The following is a 20655-nucleotide window of genomic DNA, read 5'->3' as shown; positions in this document are numbered from 1 at the left end:
TCTTTGAAGCTGGTTAGGAAAGAAGTGTGAGTCAGATAGCTCCTGGGGCCACGTGAAATCCAGCCAAGGGCTGTGCATTTCTGAGTGTTCCAGGCACATCACTTATGTTATCTGGGGAATCCTCCACACTGTTTGACTTTGGAGGAATTGCTGAGATAATTCAGGGCGTGGGGCGTGGGTTTTGTCCAAACAGACCTGTCTAGGGCAGTTTGAAGTGGAACAAGGAGCCCCGTCCTGGGGCAGGGCTCCTTAGCCTCTTGGCCACTATGCTACACAATTTCAGTTTGCTCACAAGGAACCAGGTGCTATAGGGGGGCTGGTATCTCCTGGCAGACACAGCGCTTGTGCCAGGCTTTGGAGAAATGGCAGGGAGATTTCAGGGGATGGAGGGTGAAATATACTCTGCCGGGGGAGCATCCTGCAGGTCTCACAAGAGAGGAGATTCTGGCTATACTTTAGGAAGAACTTTCTGACAGTAAGAGCGGTCGGACAGGGGAATGGATGACCTCAGGAGATCGTAGACTCTCCTTCCTTGGAGGTTTGTAAGCAGAGGCCGGATGGCCATTTGTCAGGGGTCCTTTAGCTGTGATTCCTGCAGTGCAGGGGGTTGGACTAGATGACTCGTGGGGTCCCTCCCGACTCAATGGTTCTGTATGCAAATGGTGGTTCACAAACAGTCAACAACAATAGCAACCCTACAATGGCACAGGCGGGTTCTTTTTATTAATGCCCAACACACATACAGAGCCAAACATTCATACAGATTCCCATATGCCCAAGAGGCAGCTGGTTTCAGGGGGTCGCTGGCCAAAGGGAGCCAGAAGCATTTTAGGATTTTTTACTGGCTCTCCCTTTGCACGCCTGGAGAGGGGGGCTTGCTCTGAGCCCCCCCCCACTAATGGACTGCGGAGGCCCCCATCTCTGTGGACAGGATGAACTCCACCTTCCCCCTCCAGTGTAAGATTCAGTCTTTGCCTGTGGAAGGGAGGTGTGAGCCGTCCCTCTCTGGCTGAGATCCTGCAACTTTGCAGCTGCACTGAGCTCTTGCTTAAAGTGGGGTGCGGGGGTTGCGGGCGGTGCTAGCTGGGTATTTTGCCCCGGGTGAAGCCTCCGGAGCATGGGTAGGCAAACTAAGGCCTGGGGGCTGGATTTGGCCGAATTGCCTTCTAAATCCGGCCCGTGGACTGTCCGGGCAGCGACGCGGACTTATAAAAAATATTGGGGGGGCCCGGGAAAGCTCATGAATAATAAATAAGCTCATGAATATGCAAATAAAGTGGCGCCGCCTCCTCGTGAGCGAATAGGGGAGAGCGTGCTGCGCCTATTAATCAGCTCCAAAGGAAATTGGGTGGAGCTTTTGCTCGGGAGGGAGGGCAGGAGGCATGCAGCCCGCCCCCCCTGTGCATTTTGGGCTGGGGGAGGGGCGGCGATGGCGCTCTGCTGGAGGGGCGCCGGAGATTATTGGGGGGGCGGAGCCCCCCCAAACGAATTTTTGAGGGGGCTCGGGCCCCCTCAAGCCCCATGGAGTCGGCGCCTATGTGTCCGGGAATCAGCTTGTTTTTACATGAGTAGAATGTGTCCATTTATTTTGCTGCAGGAATTTATGTATAGGTGGTGGGGGGGGGTTGCCCCTCCAGCAGATATCATGCACATGCCACCCACTACCAAAATCAGCACAATCATTTCTGTGACTTTTGTGACTTGTCCCCACAAAACACTTCATCACAGTTTCTTCCTATCTATTCAACGGGCCTTTGCTGCATGATACCAAATGTAAGAATTCACTGATCAATGTATCTCTGTACTGGCTCACTGGGGAAACTTCAGAAATTCCTATAGACGTGTGAGCTCAGCTACTCAGATGCCCCTCTGCCTGAGGGATAATCCCTGGCATCCTGATACCTGAGTGCCATTCCAGAAATAACAAACCCAGATGAAGACAAAAGGGTGGGATGAACTTGGCTGGGAAACAAGAAAATGTAAATATCTCTTTTGCTTCACTTGATGGGTGTTTGGTGGAGGGCAAGGAGAACCATGGGGCAGGGTCCAGGATGCTCAGATTCCTGCCACCAGACCTCCCCTTTCATGATGTAACCGTGATGTATGAGTGATGTAGTTGGGGGGTGTAACATGGGGATGAGCAGCTAATAAAAGTTTGGGTTCTCTTTTGTTGGGGGCTTCCATCTTGTTCCACCTTGTGGCAGGTGGGAGTCTTGTCATGAGACAGTCTTCCATAAAGACCAAGCTGACTGGCTGCTGTTTTGCTCTGGTCTTCCTGGCTGGGGTCCTTGTTTTTTGTCCAAGGGATCCCTCAGATTTCTCCGTTAACAGTTAAAATGCATCTCTGGGTTATTTGTGGGGCATAGGAATTCGTTCATCCCCCCCAAAAAAATATAGTCCGGCCCCCCACAAGCTCTGAGGGACAGTGGACTGGCCCCCTGCTGAAAAGGTTTGCTGACCCCTGCTCCAGAGGGACGCCAATGAGGCTCCCAGCCTGTGTGTGTGTGTTGTGTGTGTGTCTATGCAATTGTGCATGGGAGTGTGTGCCAAACTGGGTTTTTGACTTGGGTGAAACAAAGTCTGGTTTTGCCCCTGGTTAAAGCAAGCCTAGCTGGACAGTCTGGGAAGGGGAAAGGCCATGCCAGAAGCAGTAGCACAGGAGGCCAGAGGGAGGCAGGAGAGGGCAGCTCCCCATCTGGAAGATAATGCACCCCAAATGGCTGCACTGGTTTCTTGGGGACCCTCCTGGAACTATTTCCTGTAGAAGGCTCCCCCCCCCAATGCTGTGTTCCAGACGGAAAGTCTTCAAGTCCACGGCCAGACCCAACAGTCCTTGGAGTCTTCCTTTAGGAGGTGCTGGATGTAGGGGACCCTAGAAGAGAAAGCTGAGTGGTCAGGGGGGTGCTGTCCTTCACCCTACCAGGCCTCCCCACAAAAAGCACAGAGGCTGACACCCCCATGGGCCTTTGGAGCTGTGGGGCAGCCACTGCCCCTTCCTCTTGTTTGTCTGTTTCCATTTCTGTCCCACCTTCTCCTCCAAGGAGCTCAATGTGGTCTGCATGGTTCTTGCCTTCTTCTTCAATCCGCACCACAACCTTGTGAGGCAGGTTAGGCCGAGAGGCAATGAAGATCACACCCCGGGAACTTCATCCCAGCTGAGTGGGGAATTCAAACCCTTCCCTTTCCCAGTGTGACAAGAATTATAAGGTCTTAGATATATAATAAATGTTCATGAATGTACCAAGCAAACACGTACATAAATATATATGTCTGAAACAGCGCAGGAAAACAGCCATGAAGCCAGTTTGGCTCCCAAACTGACCAAATGTTTTCTCTGCAAAGTCAAAGGAAAATGGAAAAGGCTCCCCATTGTCTTTTCCTTCAAAAATCCTGTCTTGAGGGTATGTCTATGTAAGAATATGGTGTGAGCCTGTGACCTGGCTCAGGAACTAAGTATCATTACAAAATCTTGGCCAGGCTCCCCAGAGTATCCAATCAAGTAAGCATTAACAGGTAACCTGCCAGACAGGAGGTAAACAACGCACTCAGATTTCTGTTGTGGACCGCCCTTTCTGTGATGTAGGTATGATGTGTCTGGGGGTGGTTTTGGACTCCAGGGCGGGCAATTTGAAATGTCTATATAAGGGCAGACACACCTGGGTTCTGGGTCCTCCTCCTTTCCTGCACGTGAGGGGAGCACCCTGTTGCAACAGTTCAATAAAGATCAAGCTTACTAGCTGCTTTGCTTCTCAATATTTTCTGGTTGGCCTCTGTTATTTTCTCCTACCAGTAGGGAACCTACGTAAGGACTCTATGCAGGCTCTTGGATACCCCATAGGGGGAAAAGGGCAGATTTTTGTTTACAACACCAGGTCCTGGTCGGACACTGTAAAGCCCTGCACCACGTGTCTTCTCCCACATCACCAACCCTGGAAGAGGAGCTGCTGGTCTCCCCTCCCCATCCTTTCACTCTTGTCAGGGAAGAGTCCTGAGACCCTCCCTCTCTTATCAAACCCACCAGACTGTTTGAGGGAGGGATGTCCCGGCTGCTGGAGAAGAGTGCCGAGACCCCTGCCCCAAAGCCCACCCGTTAGGCTCTTCCTAGGCCAATGGGGGCTTCGCGTGATGGATCCCCAGGGCAGCTGAGTCAAGTCCCTCAGCCGAAACAGGCAGCTGGAGCAAGAGAGGTCGAAAAACAGTGATTTTAGCTGCATTTCCTGCATTGCAGAGCCTTGGGATCCCTTCCTACTCTATGAGCCTCCTGAGCTTCGCTTTCCAGGGGTGCCCATCCTCCCATGGTGCCACCCCCGCCTCTGGCAGCTTCCTCACCTGGCCTGCCCCCTCCTGCCTTGGCAGCTTGGGGGACGTTGGTGCATTCCATGGAGAAGCCCGAGAAGCAGCACTTCTGGTCCCCCTTGCACTGCCAGTCGTGGGCACAGGTGTCGCTGCACGGCTCTCCTCCTCCTCCCGAGGGCGTCTTCCGTTGCACCAGGGGGCATTTCCCAGGCTTCTCTAAGAGACAGAGAGAGTGAGAGAGGGGGCGAGTCTTCTTGGCACTGGGCAGATGGAGTTTCAGGAAGGAACGGATTGTGCATGAGCCCAACGTTTTTCCCAGGGCTGTGGCTGGACGAGAGACTTTGAGGAGCTGGGGTGGCAGAAGGGGATTGGCAGGAGAATAAGCAGCCAAGACAGCACGTTTCTTTCCTGTAAAGGGCGTGCCCTAATGGACATTCTCTCGCAGACACTTATGGATTCCATCTGGTAATGCATTTTTGAATCACGTCTGGCTAGTTGGGGATTTGGGGTGAGCCTCTGTACTTGAACCCCCAAAAGGGATTTTTCTCCCACAGGTTTCCTTCCACCCAGGGCCGTCTTAACCATAGGCTCTAGGGGTGCAGGGCACCGGGTGCCAGGCTCTCAGGGGTGCCAGGCTGAGAGTCCGGGGCCTGAGAGTTGAAGTCCAGGGAAGAGCTCGCCCGTCGGTTGGAGCACCGCAGCGGGCTCTTCTGCTGCGGGTGGGTCTGCGCCGCGAGTTCGGGGGTGAGCGAGCTAGCGAGGTGCTGAGGCGGCCGGCCGGAGCTAATGTAGGTCTTTTAGGACCGGTGTTATGTGGTCTCGGTGGCCACATGCCTCAAAGAACCTAGGAATTGAGATAGACTACCCCTGGACCTGGAGGTTCCACCAGAAGATCAGAAGAGCCTGGCTGCTGGATCAGGCCAAAGGGAGCCCACCTAGTCTAGCCTCCTGTTCTCCCTGTGGCCAGCCAGATGCCACAGTGGCACAGAGTCCTGTGGGGGCCTTCAGCCTGGCACATGCACATGAAACGATCACGCCCCCACCTGACAGGAGCAGCCGAGTCTGGAGCTGATGCAGCCTTCAGGAGAGAGACCTGATGCCCTGGCAATGGGCACCCATTGCATCTCTTCCCCCGGGGCACAGCAGGGGAAGCGCCTATGTTTTAGAGACTGGCCAGTTTCCAGCTTTGCTGCCTCCTACCATGTATGGTTTTCCCAGCAGTGATGAATGGAAGTGAGAGCTGGACCATCAAGAAGGCTGATCGCCGAAGAATGGATGCTTTTGAATTCTGGTGCTGGAGGAGACTCTTGAGAGTCCCATGGACTGCAAGAAGATCAAACATCTCCATTCTGAAGGAAAGCAGCCCTGAGTGCTCACTGGAAGGACAGATCCTGAAGCTGAGGCTCCAATACTTTGGCCACCTCATGAGAAGAGAAGACTCCCTGGAAAAGACCCTGATGTTGGGAAAGATGGAGGGCGCAAGGAGAAGGGGACGACAGAGGATGAGATGATGGGACAGTGTTCTCAAAGCTACAAACATGAGTCTGACCAAACTGTGGGAGGCAGTAGAAGACAGGAGGGCCTGGCATGCTCTGGTCCAGGGGGTCACGGAGAGGCGGACACGACTAAACGACTCAACAACAACAACCCTGTAGGCAGAGCTGAGCCATCCTAGATGGCCACTGATAGCCTTCATGGGCCACACCCTGTGGCAGAAACAACAACTGTCAGAGACATTGAGTCAACAGGGTGCAAGCAAAACAAAGCAGGGTGCTGGATCAGGCCAGTGGCCCATTTGGTCCAGCATCCTGTGGCCAACCAGATGCCTATCTAATCCTCTTGTAAAGACATCCAGGTTGGAGGTCCTTGCCGCTTCCTGTGGGAGAGAGTTCCATAGTTTAACTGCACTGCATGAATAAAATTGGTCCTGCCCCGAATAAGAGTGTAAGAAGAACCCACTGGATCAGGCCAATGGCCCACGTAGTCCAAAAATCCTCTCCCTTCTTGTACTCAGATGCATTGCTTCCTCTGACTGTGGAGGCAAAGCAAAGCCATACTGTCTCGTAGCTACTGATGCCCCTCTCCTCCATTACCGTATTTTTTGCTCCATAAGACACACTTTTTCCCTCCTAAAAAGGAAGGGGAAATATCTGTGCATCTTATGGAGCGAATGCATGGTCCCTGGAGCCAAATTCACCATCGGATCACATAGCATGTCTGCGGCTATAGCCTGCACCAAAAAAAATCACGCATCCACTGTTTCGTGGCGCAAAAAACGTGGTTACAAAGCACAGATCCACATGGATTCTCAGGATTTTTGCATTGGGCTACCCCAAACTCACCGTCAAATCACATATCATGTCTGTGGCCATAGCATGAACCACAAAAATCATACATCCACTGTTTCGTTCAGAATATTTATTTTCTTGTTTTCCTCCTCTAAAAACTAGGTGCGTCTTATGGTCAGGCGCGTCTTATGGAGCGAAAAATATGGTAATTTGTTAAAGCCATTCAGGTTGTTGGTCCTCACTGCCTCTGGTGGAAGGGAGTTCCATAGTTTAACTATGCACTGGATGAAGAAGGACTTTCTTTTCTCCGTCCTGCCCCAGGTCAGGGCCGGTTTCCTCATTACCTTCAATGGGTATCCTGCACACTTGGCTCCCGCAGCCTGAGTCACAGCACTTCTGCGCCCTGGGACAGCTAGCGTCGTCCGTGCAGGAAGAGCCGCACACCAAAGGCGCCTGGAGCTTCTTCAGCAGCGGTGGCGGGCAGCTCCCGGGCTTCTCTGGGAGCAGACGAGAAAGCAGAGAATGAGCAAGAGAGGGTCACATCTTGAGGAGGGCAGGCAGCCAGGACTCTGTGGCCAAGGAAGGTGTGCTGGGGAGGTGGCTCTGAGAAGGGTTTGAAGACAGGCAGCTGCTGCCTTCGAATCACAGAACTGCAGAGCGGAGGGGACCCCAACAGTCATCTACATTTCCCAGCACAATTCAAAGTGTTGGTGCTGACCTTGAAAGCCCTAAACAGCCTTGGTCCAGTATATCTGAAGGACCATCTCCACCCCCATCGTTCAGCCTGGACACTGAGGTCCAGCGCCGAGGGCCTTCTGGCGGTTCCCTCGCTGCGAGAAGCCAAGTTACAGGGAACCAGGCAGAGGGCCTTCTCGGTGGTGGCGCCTGCCCTGTAAAACGCCCTCCCACCAGATGTCAAAGAGAAGAACAACTACCAGACTTTTAGAAGACATCTGAAGGCAGCCCTGTTTAGGGAGGCTTTTAATGTTTAAGAGACTACTGTATACTTGCTGGAAGCCGCCCAGAGTGGCTGGGGAAACCCAGCCAGATGGGCGTGGTATAAATAATAAATTATTATTATTATTATTATTATGATGATGATGATGATGATGATGATGATGTCCAACCCCATGCAATGTGGGAATCACAGCACCTCGGCTACAGTGGAGCACTGCAGTATCGCCGGTCGCCCACAGCCTGCGCAGCACTGCCTTGTCTCTCTGTGCCACCCAGTGCCCCTTCTTGAGGTTGGCAAGGTCTCATGGGCCGATGGGATGACTGCACAGCCCCTCTCTCTGTTCTTAATAGGACAGTGACTGAGCCACAGGCCCTCTGCAATCTCTTCCCAAGCCCAGAATTCGGGATCTGACGATGGCTGTTCAGCAGGGAAGGCACTCTGCCCATGCTCAGAAGCACACACAACTTCTTGGCACTTGGTCATGTTCCAAGGGAGGGCACTTTGCTCCAGAACTGTTTCTGGGACTCAGGAACCAACTTAAATTCAACCCCATTTCTCTCGCTGGCCCAGGAACAAAAGGCCTCCAGAAAACATGCGTAGATTTGCTCATGTCATCTGGGGTGCATTTGCACCCACCAACTTTGAGCTGAAGACCCTCCCCATGAGATTTTATTTATCTGTTATTTCATAAAATCTATACACTGCTTGATTGTAAACAAACAAACCAACTTCCAAGTGGTTTACAACAACAATGAAACTATTAACTATTGGAATGAATCTGGAAGGAAACCATTAGAAGAAACAGCAGCAATAATTTAAGACATTCACAAAGTTAAAATGTCATTAGACTAGAAACAGATTAAAATTTGCATGAACTTTGTCAACATCTGCTTGCCTAACAAAAATGCTTTTAGCGGCTTCCAAAAAGAGTATACTAAATGCACCTGCTTGATATCAGCAGGCAGGGAGTTTCAAAGTTTGGCGCTGCCGCACTAAAATACCAAGTTCTTACAAGTGCAGAATGGGTACAACGTGGCACTCATAATATTGTCAGTTCCACCAATCCAAGCAGCCCAAGCTGTGCATCTGGGCAAGGCGATCTTGCAGGTAAATCAAACGCGTCATCAGTGGCTGGCAAAGCACAGGTACCTTGGCTGGCAGGCAGGCAGACGTGTTTGCAGGCAAATTCACAGCACTTCTTCCCCCCGGCGCACTCGCTGTCCGCTTCGCAGTCCACCTTGCAGGGGGGGTCATACAGCCCATTGGGGGAGGCGGGGCAGAATCCATCCTTCCCTGCAAGCAAGAGAGATGGGGAGAAAGAAGACTGAGCACCCAAGAGGCTGGGTGTGAGTACGATCCAGGTCGTCTCCCTGCCAATCCTGGGCTCTGCATTTTGAGGGTGGGCACTCCCTCCCCCGGGAAGGTGCAAGGGGGCAGAAGGCCATTTGTCCATTAATCCAGCCCAAGATATTTTGCCACCTGAGGCAAAGGAGAAGATGGCTGCCTCTCCCAGATCCACATACAGAAGCCTTTTGGGGATCCTTTGGCTGTGTTTTCTGCACTGCAGGCGACGGGACAAGATCAGGGCTTCCCGTTAGCGAAGAATTGGAAAACACAGGAAGTACCAACACTGGAAGATTGGCAGATGAAGATGATGGATTTTTCGGAGCTGGCCGACCTGACGGGAAGAGTCCGCGACCAGAAGGAGGAGGAGTACCAGGAAGAATGGATTAAATTTAAAGACTATTTGGTTAAATACGTTCAGATAACTTAATTGGAAAAGCTTGCAAATAATAGATAGGTTTAGGATTTAAATAGGTAAGGATAATATTTAAGATGTTTAAAGTCAAATTAGAAAGAATGAAAGACGTTAAGTGACCAAGTTAATTTTTTGAGAAAATTGATTTTGGAAAACTGTTAAAATGAGATATAATGAAATTCAACAAAGGGGATTTGAGGAAGTCACTCAATAATGTTACCAAGATTTAAACAGGATGTATGTATGTATGTATGTATGTTTGTTTTGAATTTGTGAAAACCAATAAAAAAAATTGAAATAAAAAAAAGATCAGAGCTTCCCAAACTTTTCATGTTCGTGACACACTTTTTAGACACGCATCATTTCATGATGCAGTAATTCAGTTTTACCAGCAAACTGGAGGTTAAGCTAACCCCTTTCCGGCCCCAGGAGAAGCGCCGGGAGTGTTTGTGTGACACACCTATGCACTGCAGCCGACACACTAATGTGTCATAATGCACAGTTTGGGAAGCTCTGGACTAGGTAGACATAGCCTGCAGGATCAGGCCAATGCCCCCTCGAGTCCAGCATCTTGTTCTTGCATGAGCTAACCAGATCTCCCGAGAGGACCTGAGTTCAAGAACCCTCTCCCCTCCTGCAGTTTCCAGCAGCACCCCAAACACTTTGGGGTGCAAACAGTTCAGGTTACAAACTCTGCCAACCTGGAAGTAGTACCTCAGGTTGAGAACTTTGCCCCAGGATGAGAACGGAAATCATACGCTGGTGGTGTGGCGGCAGCAGCAGGAAGCCCTATTAGCGAAGGCGCTTCTCAGGTTAAGAACGGACCTCCGGAACGAATTAAGTCCGTAACCCGAACTTACCACTGTGCACTGCTGTGGGTGGCATGTGCCAGCCCTGCCCTTCAGTGCCTTCTTGCCACCACTCCCTGACCTTCTCCACCAGCACCTGCCGTCTGAGGCCGCCTCCTCACTGTGCCTATTAGCAGGGCTGCCCCCATCCATACAAGAGGGGATGTTCCCTCCAAGCTTTGCACAGATGCCATCGTATTCCCCCCCCCCACAAAAAGATGTCTCATATCACATGGTAATCCACACCAGATTCCTAGCCAGGCTTGTGGGCTTGAAGGGACGTTATTCCATCTGTAGTGACCCTTGGGTTTCATTATTCTGGTCCCAAGTATATCAAGAAGTATCTAAAATAATTAAACCCCCTTTTCTAATCTCCCTGCAACTGAGTATGTGGGCTGATAACACGAACGCTTGTCCCTCTAAAGAGCTTTTGACATAGATGTCACCTGTAGCTATAACAAGATTCCCTGGTGGCCCACTGGAATGTGGAGTTAACCAGGGCTATTGACTCTCTGGCTCCGAAGCGCCCTCTCCGATTGCATGGAGCCCGGACAGCCCCGTGGTTTTCCACGGATCTGAGGGCAATGAAACAATCGTTGAGACGGCTAGAGCGCCGGTGGCGGATAACTCATTCTGAAGCTGTCTGGACACAGGTTAGAGCCCACCAAGTGGCGATAGCAACGGCGAAGAAGACCTTCTTCGCCGCCTCTATTGCATCTGCAGAAAACAGCAGCAGGAGACTCTTTCAGGTGGTTCGCAATTTAGCTGAACCACTTGCTACATCAGGGCCCAGTATGGGCCACATGATCTCCTGCAATGATTTTGCAAAGTTTTTTTTGCAGATAAAATCGCTCAGATTCGGGAAGAAGTAGACTCCACCGTGGGAGCAGGGCCGGGGCGGGAGAGTGCTAGAGTTCTGTCTAGTCAAGTTTCATGGGATCAATTCCAATCTGTTACCTCCGAGGATGTGGACAGGCTGCTTGGACGAGTGAAACCAACCACCTGTCTCCTTGATCCTTGCCCATCCTGGCTGATAAAAGCTAGCCGGGAAGGGCGGGGCGATGGGCTTAATTATTATTAAGGTGCGTCCTGAAGAATATCCCTCTCAGCCCCTCCCCTCCCTCTCCCCCCACTTGCTTTCCTGATCTTGGAGGGGCCTCTCTGGCTCAGCCCCCCCGTGGCAGCCTGGAGCAGGGGACCCAGCTAGCATTGCAGGCCCAGCTGGTGGGGAGCCAAGGAGCACATTGCTGCCCCAAGGGGGAAAAGAGGCTGGTTCTGCTCTGCTCCAGCTGCTGTGACTCCAGCCCCCTCCCCACCCCAAACCCCCACCTTAAGAAACACAAGGAGAGTCTGCTGGATTAGGGCAAAGGGGGCTTGTTATGTATTGAAGTTCTCACCCTGGCCACCAGGAGTATTGTGTATGTAGTTTTCACTCAGGTCCACCTCAGTTAATTTAGGCGGGAAACCCTGGGTTGTTGTTGCTACGATGTTGACAGCCGTCTGCCTATAAAAGCAGGCCGGCGGAGCTGTTTGCTGTTCAGTTCTGTTCCAGCTTACAAGTAAAGAGCTGCTTTGGAAGAATCGCTGTGTCGTCTGATATGTTCGCCCACAACTTAACAGGGCTCATCTAGTCCAGCCTTGTGTTCTCACGGTGGTTGACCAGGTGCCCCAAAGGGAAACGTGCAATCAGGATTCGAACACAGGAGCCCTCCCCTGGCAGTTTTGCAGCAACTGGGATGCAGAAGCCTTGCTGCCTCCAGAGCCCATCCATTGCCCTCTCCTCCTCCATGAATTGTCTGACCCTCTTCTGAAGCCATCTCTGTTGGTGGCTGCTTCCTTCCTGCAGAAGGAAGTTCCAAAGTTTAACTCTGCGCTGCGCAAACAATTCCTTTCTTTCATCCGTCCCGAAACTTCCAACATTCAGCTTCGTTGGACATCCATGAGTTCTATGAGAGAGGGGAAAAGACCTCTCTCCACTTCCTCCGTGTCAGGCAGAATCTTATAAATGTCTATCATGTTGCTTCTTTTGATTTTTTTTATATCTTTATTGTCACTGCCCCATACAGAACAATGAAATTGAAAAATCTACATAAGACATTCAAAAACCCCTAAAAACTCTAAAACCCCATTTTAAAATACAATACACTATAGAGACTCCTTATACAGTGGTACCTCGGGTTACATACGCTTCAGGTTACATACACTTCAGGTTACAGACTCCACTAACCCAGAAATAGTACCTCGGGTTAAGAACTTTGCTTCAGGATGAGAACAAAAATCACGCGGCAGCAGCAGGAGGCCCCATTAGCTAAAGTGGTGCTTCAGGTTAAGAACAGTTTCAGGTTAAGAACGGACCTCCGGAACAAATTAAGTACTTAACCTGAGGTACCCCTGTACTGCGTTTAAAACCAGAATTGCATTTGGGTACAAACTGTTTCTCAGGCGGCTAGTCCTGGCCTTTATAACCCTGTACCTTCTTCCAGAAGGCAGAAGCTGAAAGAGATCATTTCTGGGGTGTGCACTATCCTGCGCTATCTCTGCCGCTTTCTTACGGCACCTGGAAGCATAGATTTGATCCAAGGTTGGAAGAGTGCACCCAATTCTTCTCTCCGCAGTCTTTACAACCCTGGACAGTATTGTTTTTCCCCTGACCGTGCAGCTCCCAAACCAAACACACAGAACATAAGTTAATACGCTCTCCACAGTACAATGGTAAAATGCCACCAACAGGTCCTTTGAGAGATTGTTTTTTCGGAGGATTCTCAGAAAATATAACCTCTGCTGTGCTCTCTTCATCAGGTCTTTGCTGTTTTCTCCCCAGGTCGTCTCTCAACTCCATTCCCAGAAATCGAAACACCGAGATCTGTTGCACACACTTCCCCTCAATAATGAGTGGCTGAATATTCAATTTACATTTCCTAAAGTCCACAATAATCTCTTTTGTTTTCTTTAAGTTAAGGAGTAAGTTGTTTTTCCTGCACCACTCCCCCAACTGCTCAACTTCCTTCCTATAGGCTGCCTCCCCCTCTCCAGCCGTGATTAAACCAACCACCGTTGTATCATCTGCAAACTTAATGACTGGGCTATTCTTGTTCTCCTATGCTTCCTGCTCACCTTTTCTCTAAATGAAAACATCTCCCTCCGGTGCTGGATCTACTCTATGGGGAAGCAGGCTCCTCCTCAGCACCCAAGAGGGGATGGCCCAGTCCCCCTCCCCCCAGGGGGACCCGACTCCTCAAGTCAAGCTCTCACCTGTCCTCTCCTCTCCGTAATCTGGGGACTGGGCAGCAGCAGCAGCGCAACCCTGGAGCAAGAGGAGTCCTGTTAGGAGCCAGAGGACTCCTGCCTCCATGGTGCTCTGGGGAATATCCAGCCTGGAATATCTGGATCTGAGCCACGCAGAGGAGCATTAAATGCTTTCCAGGGCGGGGCTGGCTCCCAGTGACCTACCTGGCCAGCTGGGCCGGTTCTGCTGAGGGAGCAGCCAGGACTGGCCCAAAATAGCCCTCCTGCTCTGGGTTCTGGGAGAAGCATCGGCTGGGCGGCCTGGTGGGGCAGCACAAGAGCTCATCCTTTCCCTGGCCTGTAGTGCCCGTTCCCTTTTCCTCTGGGCTGCCCTCGTCTGGGCACACCTGCCTCCATTGCTGACCCCGGGGACCGAAGCCAGCACCCCCCCCCCGTAAAACGACCCATTCCACACTCAGGTGGATCACACAGCTTGGCCAGGCCAAGGTGGTAGAAGAATTAGGAGCAGGGAAGAAAACCAGGAGCGGAGGGCTCTCTCTTCTGCTCAAATCTTGCTTGCTCATTTCCATTTGGAACATTTGATTGGCCACTGTGAGAAGAGGATGCCGGACTGGCCTTTGGCTCGATCTAGCAGACTCTTGTTATTTCCTTAATATAGCCATATTTTTTTAAAAAAATGATTTGGAGTGTAGAATCATAGAACGGTGGAGTTGGAAGCGACCCATAGGATCCCTTCCAACCTAGCAGTTCGAAAGCACGTCAAAGTGCAAGTAGATCAATAGGTAACCCTCTGGTGGGAAGGTAAACGGTGTTTCCGTGCGCTGCTCTGGTTCGCCAGAAGTGGCTTAGTCCTGCTGGCCACATGACCCAGAAGCTGTACGCCGGCTCCCTCGGCCAATAAAGCGAGATGAGTGTCGCAACCCCAGAGTCATCTGCGACTGGACCTAATGGTCAGGGGTCCCTTTACCTTTACCGTTTAGAGTTAGAAGGGACCCATAGGGCCATCTAGTCCACCCCCCGGATGATGCTCAGACAGAGGGGTTTGCACAGCAGGTCAGGAACATCAACTGGCAAAGAGACCAAGGCAATGTGTGGGGCATGAGGTGGGGGAGGGGGGCAGAAGTCTGGGAAGGGAGGCAAGGAGGACCTTCACGTAGCTGAAGGGATTCCCCATGGAAGGTGGTGCAAGCTTGCTTTCTGCTGCTCTGGGGGTCTTGAGCAAACTTGGGTAGAGTAGGCAAGGTTGTAGATTTGATTCCTGTTATGTTACAGCTGCCTATTCCTGCCTTGCAGTGGGCTGGACTGGATGGTGCTCAGGGTCCCCTCCAGCTCTACCACTCTATGATTCCAAATGATGGAAAAGGAGATTTCGACTCAAGAGCAGGAAGAACTTTCTGATGGGAAGATGAGCCCATGAAGAGCCCTGAAGAAGAGCCCTGGAGATTTTGAAGCATAGAGTGGGTGGTCATCTTCCAAGGATTTAGCTGAGATTCCTGCATTGCAGGGGGCTGGACTAGACGACCCCAAGGGGTACCTTCCAACTCTCTATTTCTTTGAACAAGGAAGGAGGAGGCAGCAAATGGCAGCTGGGTCAGGGGGGCCAAGAGAGTCAGGAAACTGAAGCAAGCCGAAAGTCAGAGGTGAAAAGGGAAGTGGCAAATCTTGCGATAGATTTCAGTAAAAAGAGAAGCCGTGTGGAGAGGTGAGTTGGCCGGTAAGAAAAGCCTCATTTTGCCTGGACAGCCAGGAATTCACTGGGGAAGGTGAAACCTTTCCCGCTCTTTGTCTGGGAAATTCCCCCTCAGCCCAGTGAAGTTGTGCAAGAAGCTGCGACATGAAGGAATGCCATCCTTGTCTAAGCCATACCTAATGAATGGCCTGAATCATGTCGAAATCCAGGGGGAGAGTGAGCAAAGGGAGTCCAGGCAGTTGAGAGGTGAGGAAATCCAAAGGCTGGAGTGGACTCCTTCCCTCTTGGTGACATTTAAGCACCTGGTCTGAACACCTGGTCTGGGCCAGGGTCCTCCAGTCAAGAGGGAGCGGCTGTGTCCTACTTAGGCTCAGCTGGGCAACCAGTCTGACTTCTCCTTTCCCCCTCCCTCCCAAGTGCTTTCTTGTGAATAAGTGTTGAACAGCTATAATTTGGAAAGGTGATGTGTCGTCACAGCAGGCGAGGAATGAAGCCTTTTAGCCTGCAGAAGAGAAGACTGGGAGGTGATATAATGGCCTTTGTCAAGTATCACACAGAAGAAGGAGCAAGCTTGTTTTCTGCTGCTCCAGAGGGTAGGACTCAAACCAATGGGTTCAAATCACAGGGGATTGCATAGATGACCTTTGTTGATCCCTTTCAGCTCCACGGGCCTATGATTCTGAGATGTATGTGTCTGGCCTGCCCTCACCCCTGCCTGTCGAGATGTCCGACGCTGGGAACTGTGGGTTGAAGAAGCAGAGCAGATGTGTGCATGGCACCAAGAGCAGCTTGCACACAAGAGGTCTGCAAAAGAAAATGTCCATCTCTCCATTTGAAGTTCCTTCCCTTTCCAAATTAATGCTGCATTATGGAACAAGGGGGATGTGGGTGGCGCTGTGGGTTAAACCACAGAGCCTAGGACTTGCTGATCAGAAGGTCGGAGGTTCGAATCCCCATGATGGGGTGAGCTCCCGTTGCTCGGTCCCTGCTCCTGCCCACCTAGCAGTTCGAAAGCACGTCAAAGTGCAAGTAGATAAATAGGTACCGCTCCGGCGGGAAGGTAAACGCCGTTTATGTGCGCTGCTCTGGTTTGCCAGAAGCGGCTTAGTCCTGCTGGCCACATAACCCGGAAGCTGTACGCCGGCTCCCTTGGCCAGTAAAGCGAGATGAGCGCCGCAACCCCAGAGTCATCCGCGACTGGACCTAATGGTCAGGGGTCCCTTTACCTTTACCTTTTTAATGGAACAAGGTGTCCCTTCAGAATGGCCTTAAGTGAGCTGATGTCTTTAAGTGCCACAGTCAGACATGGCAACCCTTCCAGCCTGAATCAGTGAAACTGGAGCATTTGGTTTCCTAATGACCTCATAGCATTATTTCCCTCAGGACAAGGTGACTTGCTGCATCACCCCAGCCAGGACCTACAATGCCTGTCACAGTTTCCTAGCAAAGGGGTTTTTGGAGGCTCAGACCTGATGTTTGTCTCCCACTAACTCAGTGTCTCCTCTCCCTGCGGTTGTTGTAGCTGTCATGGCGTGTGACTCAGGAACGCTCCCCCCAGTGCTTTCTACGGGACACTTTCCCTATGATGGGAATCCCTTTCCTATCGCTTCCTCTTGTGGCGACACCTGGATCCCAGCAAAGCCAGTTGTGCAATCTCTCCCCCTGCCCCCCCAGAGCAGCTCCCCCTCCCTTGGGATTGTTCAGTTTCAGGGAACTGCTCCTCTTGCCACGCACTGACTCAGCCACTGACTCAACATTCCTGGTGCGAGGAAGTGGAAGGAGATAATTGCTCCCTGTGCCCTGTGGCACTTGCGCCCTTCCCAGACAAACAACCAAGGGAGGGGGCAGGCTGGCACATGCAGCCCCCATTCCTCTCCGCTTGGGTGAGTCATGCATCTGGCAAGCAGGAACCTTCTATTTTTATTTTGCAAAGTTTGTTGACAATTTTGAGAACCGTTTCCAAGCGTGCGGTGTCGTCTTCCAAGACAAATACACCTACAGATGTTGAGTCCTCTATGCAGCCATCCACACAGCATCAAAACAAATGTGGGGCTCTGTTTGGTCCATGGCTTCTAAGCATGGGTCCAAGAGGTGGAGCTTTTGTTTTGTTCCACTGCTTCCCCCAGGAAAAGCTGAGGTTTGCTGATGAATCAGAGCAAACATCCATGGGGTTTTCCCCTGGGAAAGCAGTTGCACGAAACTAAAACCTCTTGGATGCATGGCTGGAAGTCACGGACCAAATGGAAGAAATTGTGGGACAAAGGGAAGTGTGGAAGGGCCCCTGGAAAACCTTTCATGTTATGGATTCGGCTCACACCCACAGGGTATGCTTCAGTCTCAAGCATTAAGCTAATTTCTCCATAGTGGCTGCTGTGAGTGAGATAGAAGGGGGAGCACTGTTCGGTTGTTAAAAAATGATATAACCATACGGTGTCAAACTCATCTTTCTTTGTCATTCCTCTTATCACCCTCCCACGATGTGTTAAGCATTCCATAAGTGCTATATTCCACACATAAAGCTAAAGGGACCCCTGACCATTAGGTCCAGTCGTGGCCGACTCTGGGGTTGCGGTGCTCATCTCGCTTTACTGGCCGAGGGAGCCGGCGTACAGCTTCCAGGTCATGTGGCCAGCAGGACTAAGCCACTTCTGGCGAACCAGAGCAGCACACAGAAATGCCATTTACCTTCCCGTTGGAGCGGTACCTATTGATCTACTTGCACTTTTACATGCTTTCGAACTGCTAGTTTGGCAGGAGCTGGGACAGAGCAACAGGAGCTCACCCCGTCACGGGGATTCAAACCACCGGTCTTCCAATCGGTGAGTCCTAGGCTCTGTGGTTTAACCCACAGCGCCACCCGCGTCCCATATTCCACACATACTGGGTCCAGGTTTTTGGGGAGGGTAGGGTTTGGTAACACCCCCCCATTGGAATCAACTACTTGTCTCGCTGCTATCATAAGAAAGGTTGATGAAGATGTTGACCCAGTGTGCAGCGGCTGTGAAAAAGGCAATTCTGGTTTCCGGCTGACGTCACGATTTATGGCGGTAGCTCTCCATTGCCCTCTGGGGCAGTGGGGAGGCTCAGGCAGGGGGAAGCCAGGATTTAAGAGGTAAAATTCCTGTCAATGCTCCCCAGTGGGATGTTTTTGATTCAACAATGAATTTAACAATCTTTCATTATGCCCTCCCCCCTCGACCGAGGTTGAATGGATTTTATTTAAAATTACCTTTGGACTGGACCAGGAGTGCGAGGGAGCAATGCAGAGTCAGAAGATGAATGGCTGCGAATTAAATCTGGCAAGAGTTTGCATTTGTGGAAAGGCTTTGTTTTTAGCTGTGTGCTGAGGAAGAACCACAGAGTGGCATTTTAATGGAGGAGACTGGACATGTTATCTGGGAGTTATTTATAGCCGCAGCCTGTATGCCAGGAATGGAATGTGAATTGACCTTGTAAACACGGCAGTGAACAGAACAAAGGAAGAAAGCAATTAACTCTCCCAGCACACCAGACAACGTCTCTGAAGGACTACACAGGTGAAAGGGATTTCATATTTATGAGAAATAACAGAGGTGCTGTATGCAAGGAAAGAATAATGGTCAGTTGTGAGAATGGACTAACATCAAGAGAAGGATTAAGTGAATATTTAAGAAGAGATGAAGTGATGGGCATATGTTTGCAGCAGGAGCGGGAAACCTGGTTTTTACTAAGAAATTGTATTAAATTAGAGTAATTTGGTCTGATCAGTAATAATTTGGAAAACCAATAAAAATAATACAAAAAAGAAGTCAAATCCATGCCAGGGGGCCATTGAAAACAAAGCTGCCAATATCATAATGCCAATTATACAAATCCATGGTGCGACCGCATTTGGAGTGCTGTGTACAGTTCTGGTTGCCTCACCTCAAACAGGATACTGTAGGACTGGAAAAGGTTCAGAAAAAGGGCCCCAAAATGATCAGTGGGGATGGGGAGTGATGCCCCAACAATAGGGTGGCCATACGTCCGAGCAAAAATTACTTCCATGTCTGGGGAAATCTGAACGTATGGCAGCCCATGTTGGGAGTGTAGATTTTGGCAAATTTCATAAGAAATTCCTTAGCCTCCCCTTTTTTGAGATTTTGAAAAAAAAAGAAGTTTTACAACTTTGGCCAAACAACAACAACAAGAAGAAGCTCTAGATTTTCACTTTTTGAAATATAACACCCCTACCCTATGAAGAGTGGTTGCAGCGTTTGGGGACTTTTTAGTCTAGAGAAAAGGTGAGGGAGAAAAGGCAAGATGACAGAAGATAAAACTATGCCTTGAATGGAGAAAGTGGATAAAGAAAAGTTTCTCTTCCTCTCCCACAACAACTCATGGACATGCAATGAAGATGGATATTGGAAGATTCACAACAGATAAAAGAAAGTCCTTCTCCAAGCAGCTCACACAGTTAACCTATGGAACTCCCTCCCCCAGGAGGCAGGGATGCCACCAGCCTAGATGGCTTTAAAAGAGGATTGGACAAATTCAGGGAGGAGGAGAGGACAATTGATGGCTCCTAGCCAGAATGGCTCTGCTCTACCTCCACAGTCAGAGGCAGCAAAGCTTCCACACAGTGCTGGATTTACTATAAGCTCAACAAGCTCCAGCTTAGGGCCCCACTCTCTTGGGGGCCCCCCAAAAAAATCAAAGAAAAACACACACCTGGATGTACATTTCCAAAATATAAGATAAAAAACCAAATAAAATGAAACCTACATACAGCAACCGTGTTTGTGTGTTGTGTCGGCTCCTGTGATGTAAGACGTGGGCCCCGCCTGCCTGCCTGCTCCCTAAAATATCACTGGTTTGCTCATTTCTATATATAGGCTTCCTACATTCCGCATAAGGACGCGGGTGTTTTTAACACTCAATTGGAAGCTGCCCAGAGTGGCTGGGGAGGCTCAGCCAGATGAGCAGGGTATAAATAAATTATTATTGTTGTTGTTGTTGTTATTATTATTATTGTTATTTAACACACAAAAACAGCAACAATTTGTTGTTGACAAAGGGCAGCTGGACATATAAAGGGCCCTGTTACCTTCAGGAGCTGAGGGCCTCATCGAACCTCAATCCGACCCTGCTTCCACATACCCATTGCTGGAAACTGGGGGAAGCAAGAAGGCAATTGTGCTTGAATCCTGCTTGCTGGTTTCCCACAGGTTTGCTACTGTGAGAAGGGGGTGCCGGATTAGGTGAGCGACTGGCCTGATCTAGCAGGCTTTTCTTATGTTAAGGAAGATCATCTCCTTACGTTCAACACTTGGATTGATCTTGTTTTTGAAATGCTTTTCCAGAAGAGCAGTAGGTGCAGCCCAGCCCTGAGGGGATAATGATTGTTCCACTAGGAAGGCAGAAGTTCCTCTGTCTGCTTCATGTGAGGCCTATTTGCCAAGTCTGCGTCTCCTCCTCCTTGTTCCTCATTGCTGCAGGGTGACTGGGGCACCTGCAGATGCTCAGGTGCTGCTCCCGTGAGACTCTTCCCTTGGACCAGGCCCTGATGATGACGAGCGCTTGGATGCTTTCTGCAGAATGAGGCATCTAAT

General features: G+C 50.5%; 1 protein-coding gene across 1 annotated transcript; it reads right to left on the bottom strand.

The window, feature by feature from the left end:
* Positions 1 to 2340: 2340 nt before the first annotated feature.
* LOC128416714 (waprin-Phi1-like) lies at positions 2341 to 13510 on the bottom strand. The gene is made up of 5 exons (XM_053394769.1): positions 13402 to 13510; positions 8692 to 8835; positions 6929 to 7081; positions 4330 to 4512; positions 2341 to 2872 (listed from the first exon to the last, which is right to left on the bottom strand). Exons 1-5 carry the CDS (start codon positions 13499 to 13501, stop codon positions 2847 to 2849), a joined length of 606 nt encoding a protein of 201 aa, XP_053250744.1. The 5' UTR covers positions 13502 to 13510; the 3' UTR covers positions 2341 to 2846.
* Positions 13511 to 20655: the final 7145 nt, after the last annotated feature.

Source organism: Podarcis raffonei, chromosome 6 (genome assembly GCF_027172205.1).
Source record: "Podarcis raffonei isolate rPodRaf1 chromosome 6, rPodRaf1.pri, whole genome shotgun sequence".
Lineage (NCBI taxonomy): Eukaryota > Metazoa > Chordata > Lepidosauria > Squamata > Lacertidae > Podarcis > Podarcis raffonei.
The sequence above is the reverse complement of the archived record's forward strand: the minus strand, read 5'-3'. Positions and strand labels throughout refer to the sequence as shown.

What these genes read in the sequence shown, in the direction of transcription:
- LOC128416714 (XM_053394769.1), bottom strand. Translation starts at nt 13,501, where the DNA reads ATGGAGGCAGGAGTCCTCTGGCTCCTAACAGGACTCCTCTTGCTCCAG. An exon ending in CTGCCTGCCTGCCAGCCAAG is followed by an intron (nt 7,082 to 8,691) that starts GTACCTGTGCTT and finishes GTCTGCTCCCAG; the next exon opens with AGAAGCCCGGGAGCTGCCCG. An exon ending in GTGCAGGATACCCATTGAAG is followed by an intron (nt 4,513 to 6,928) that starts GTAATGAGGAAA and finishes TCTGTCTCTTAG; the next exon opens with AGAAGCCTGGGAAATGCCCC.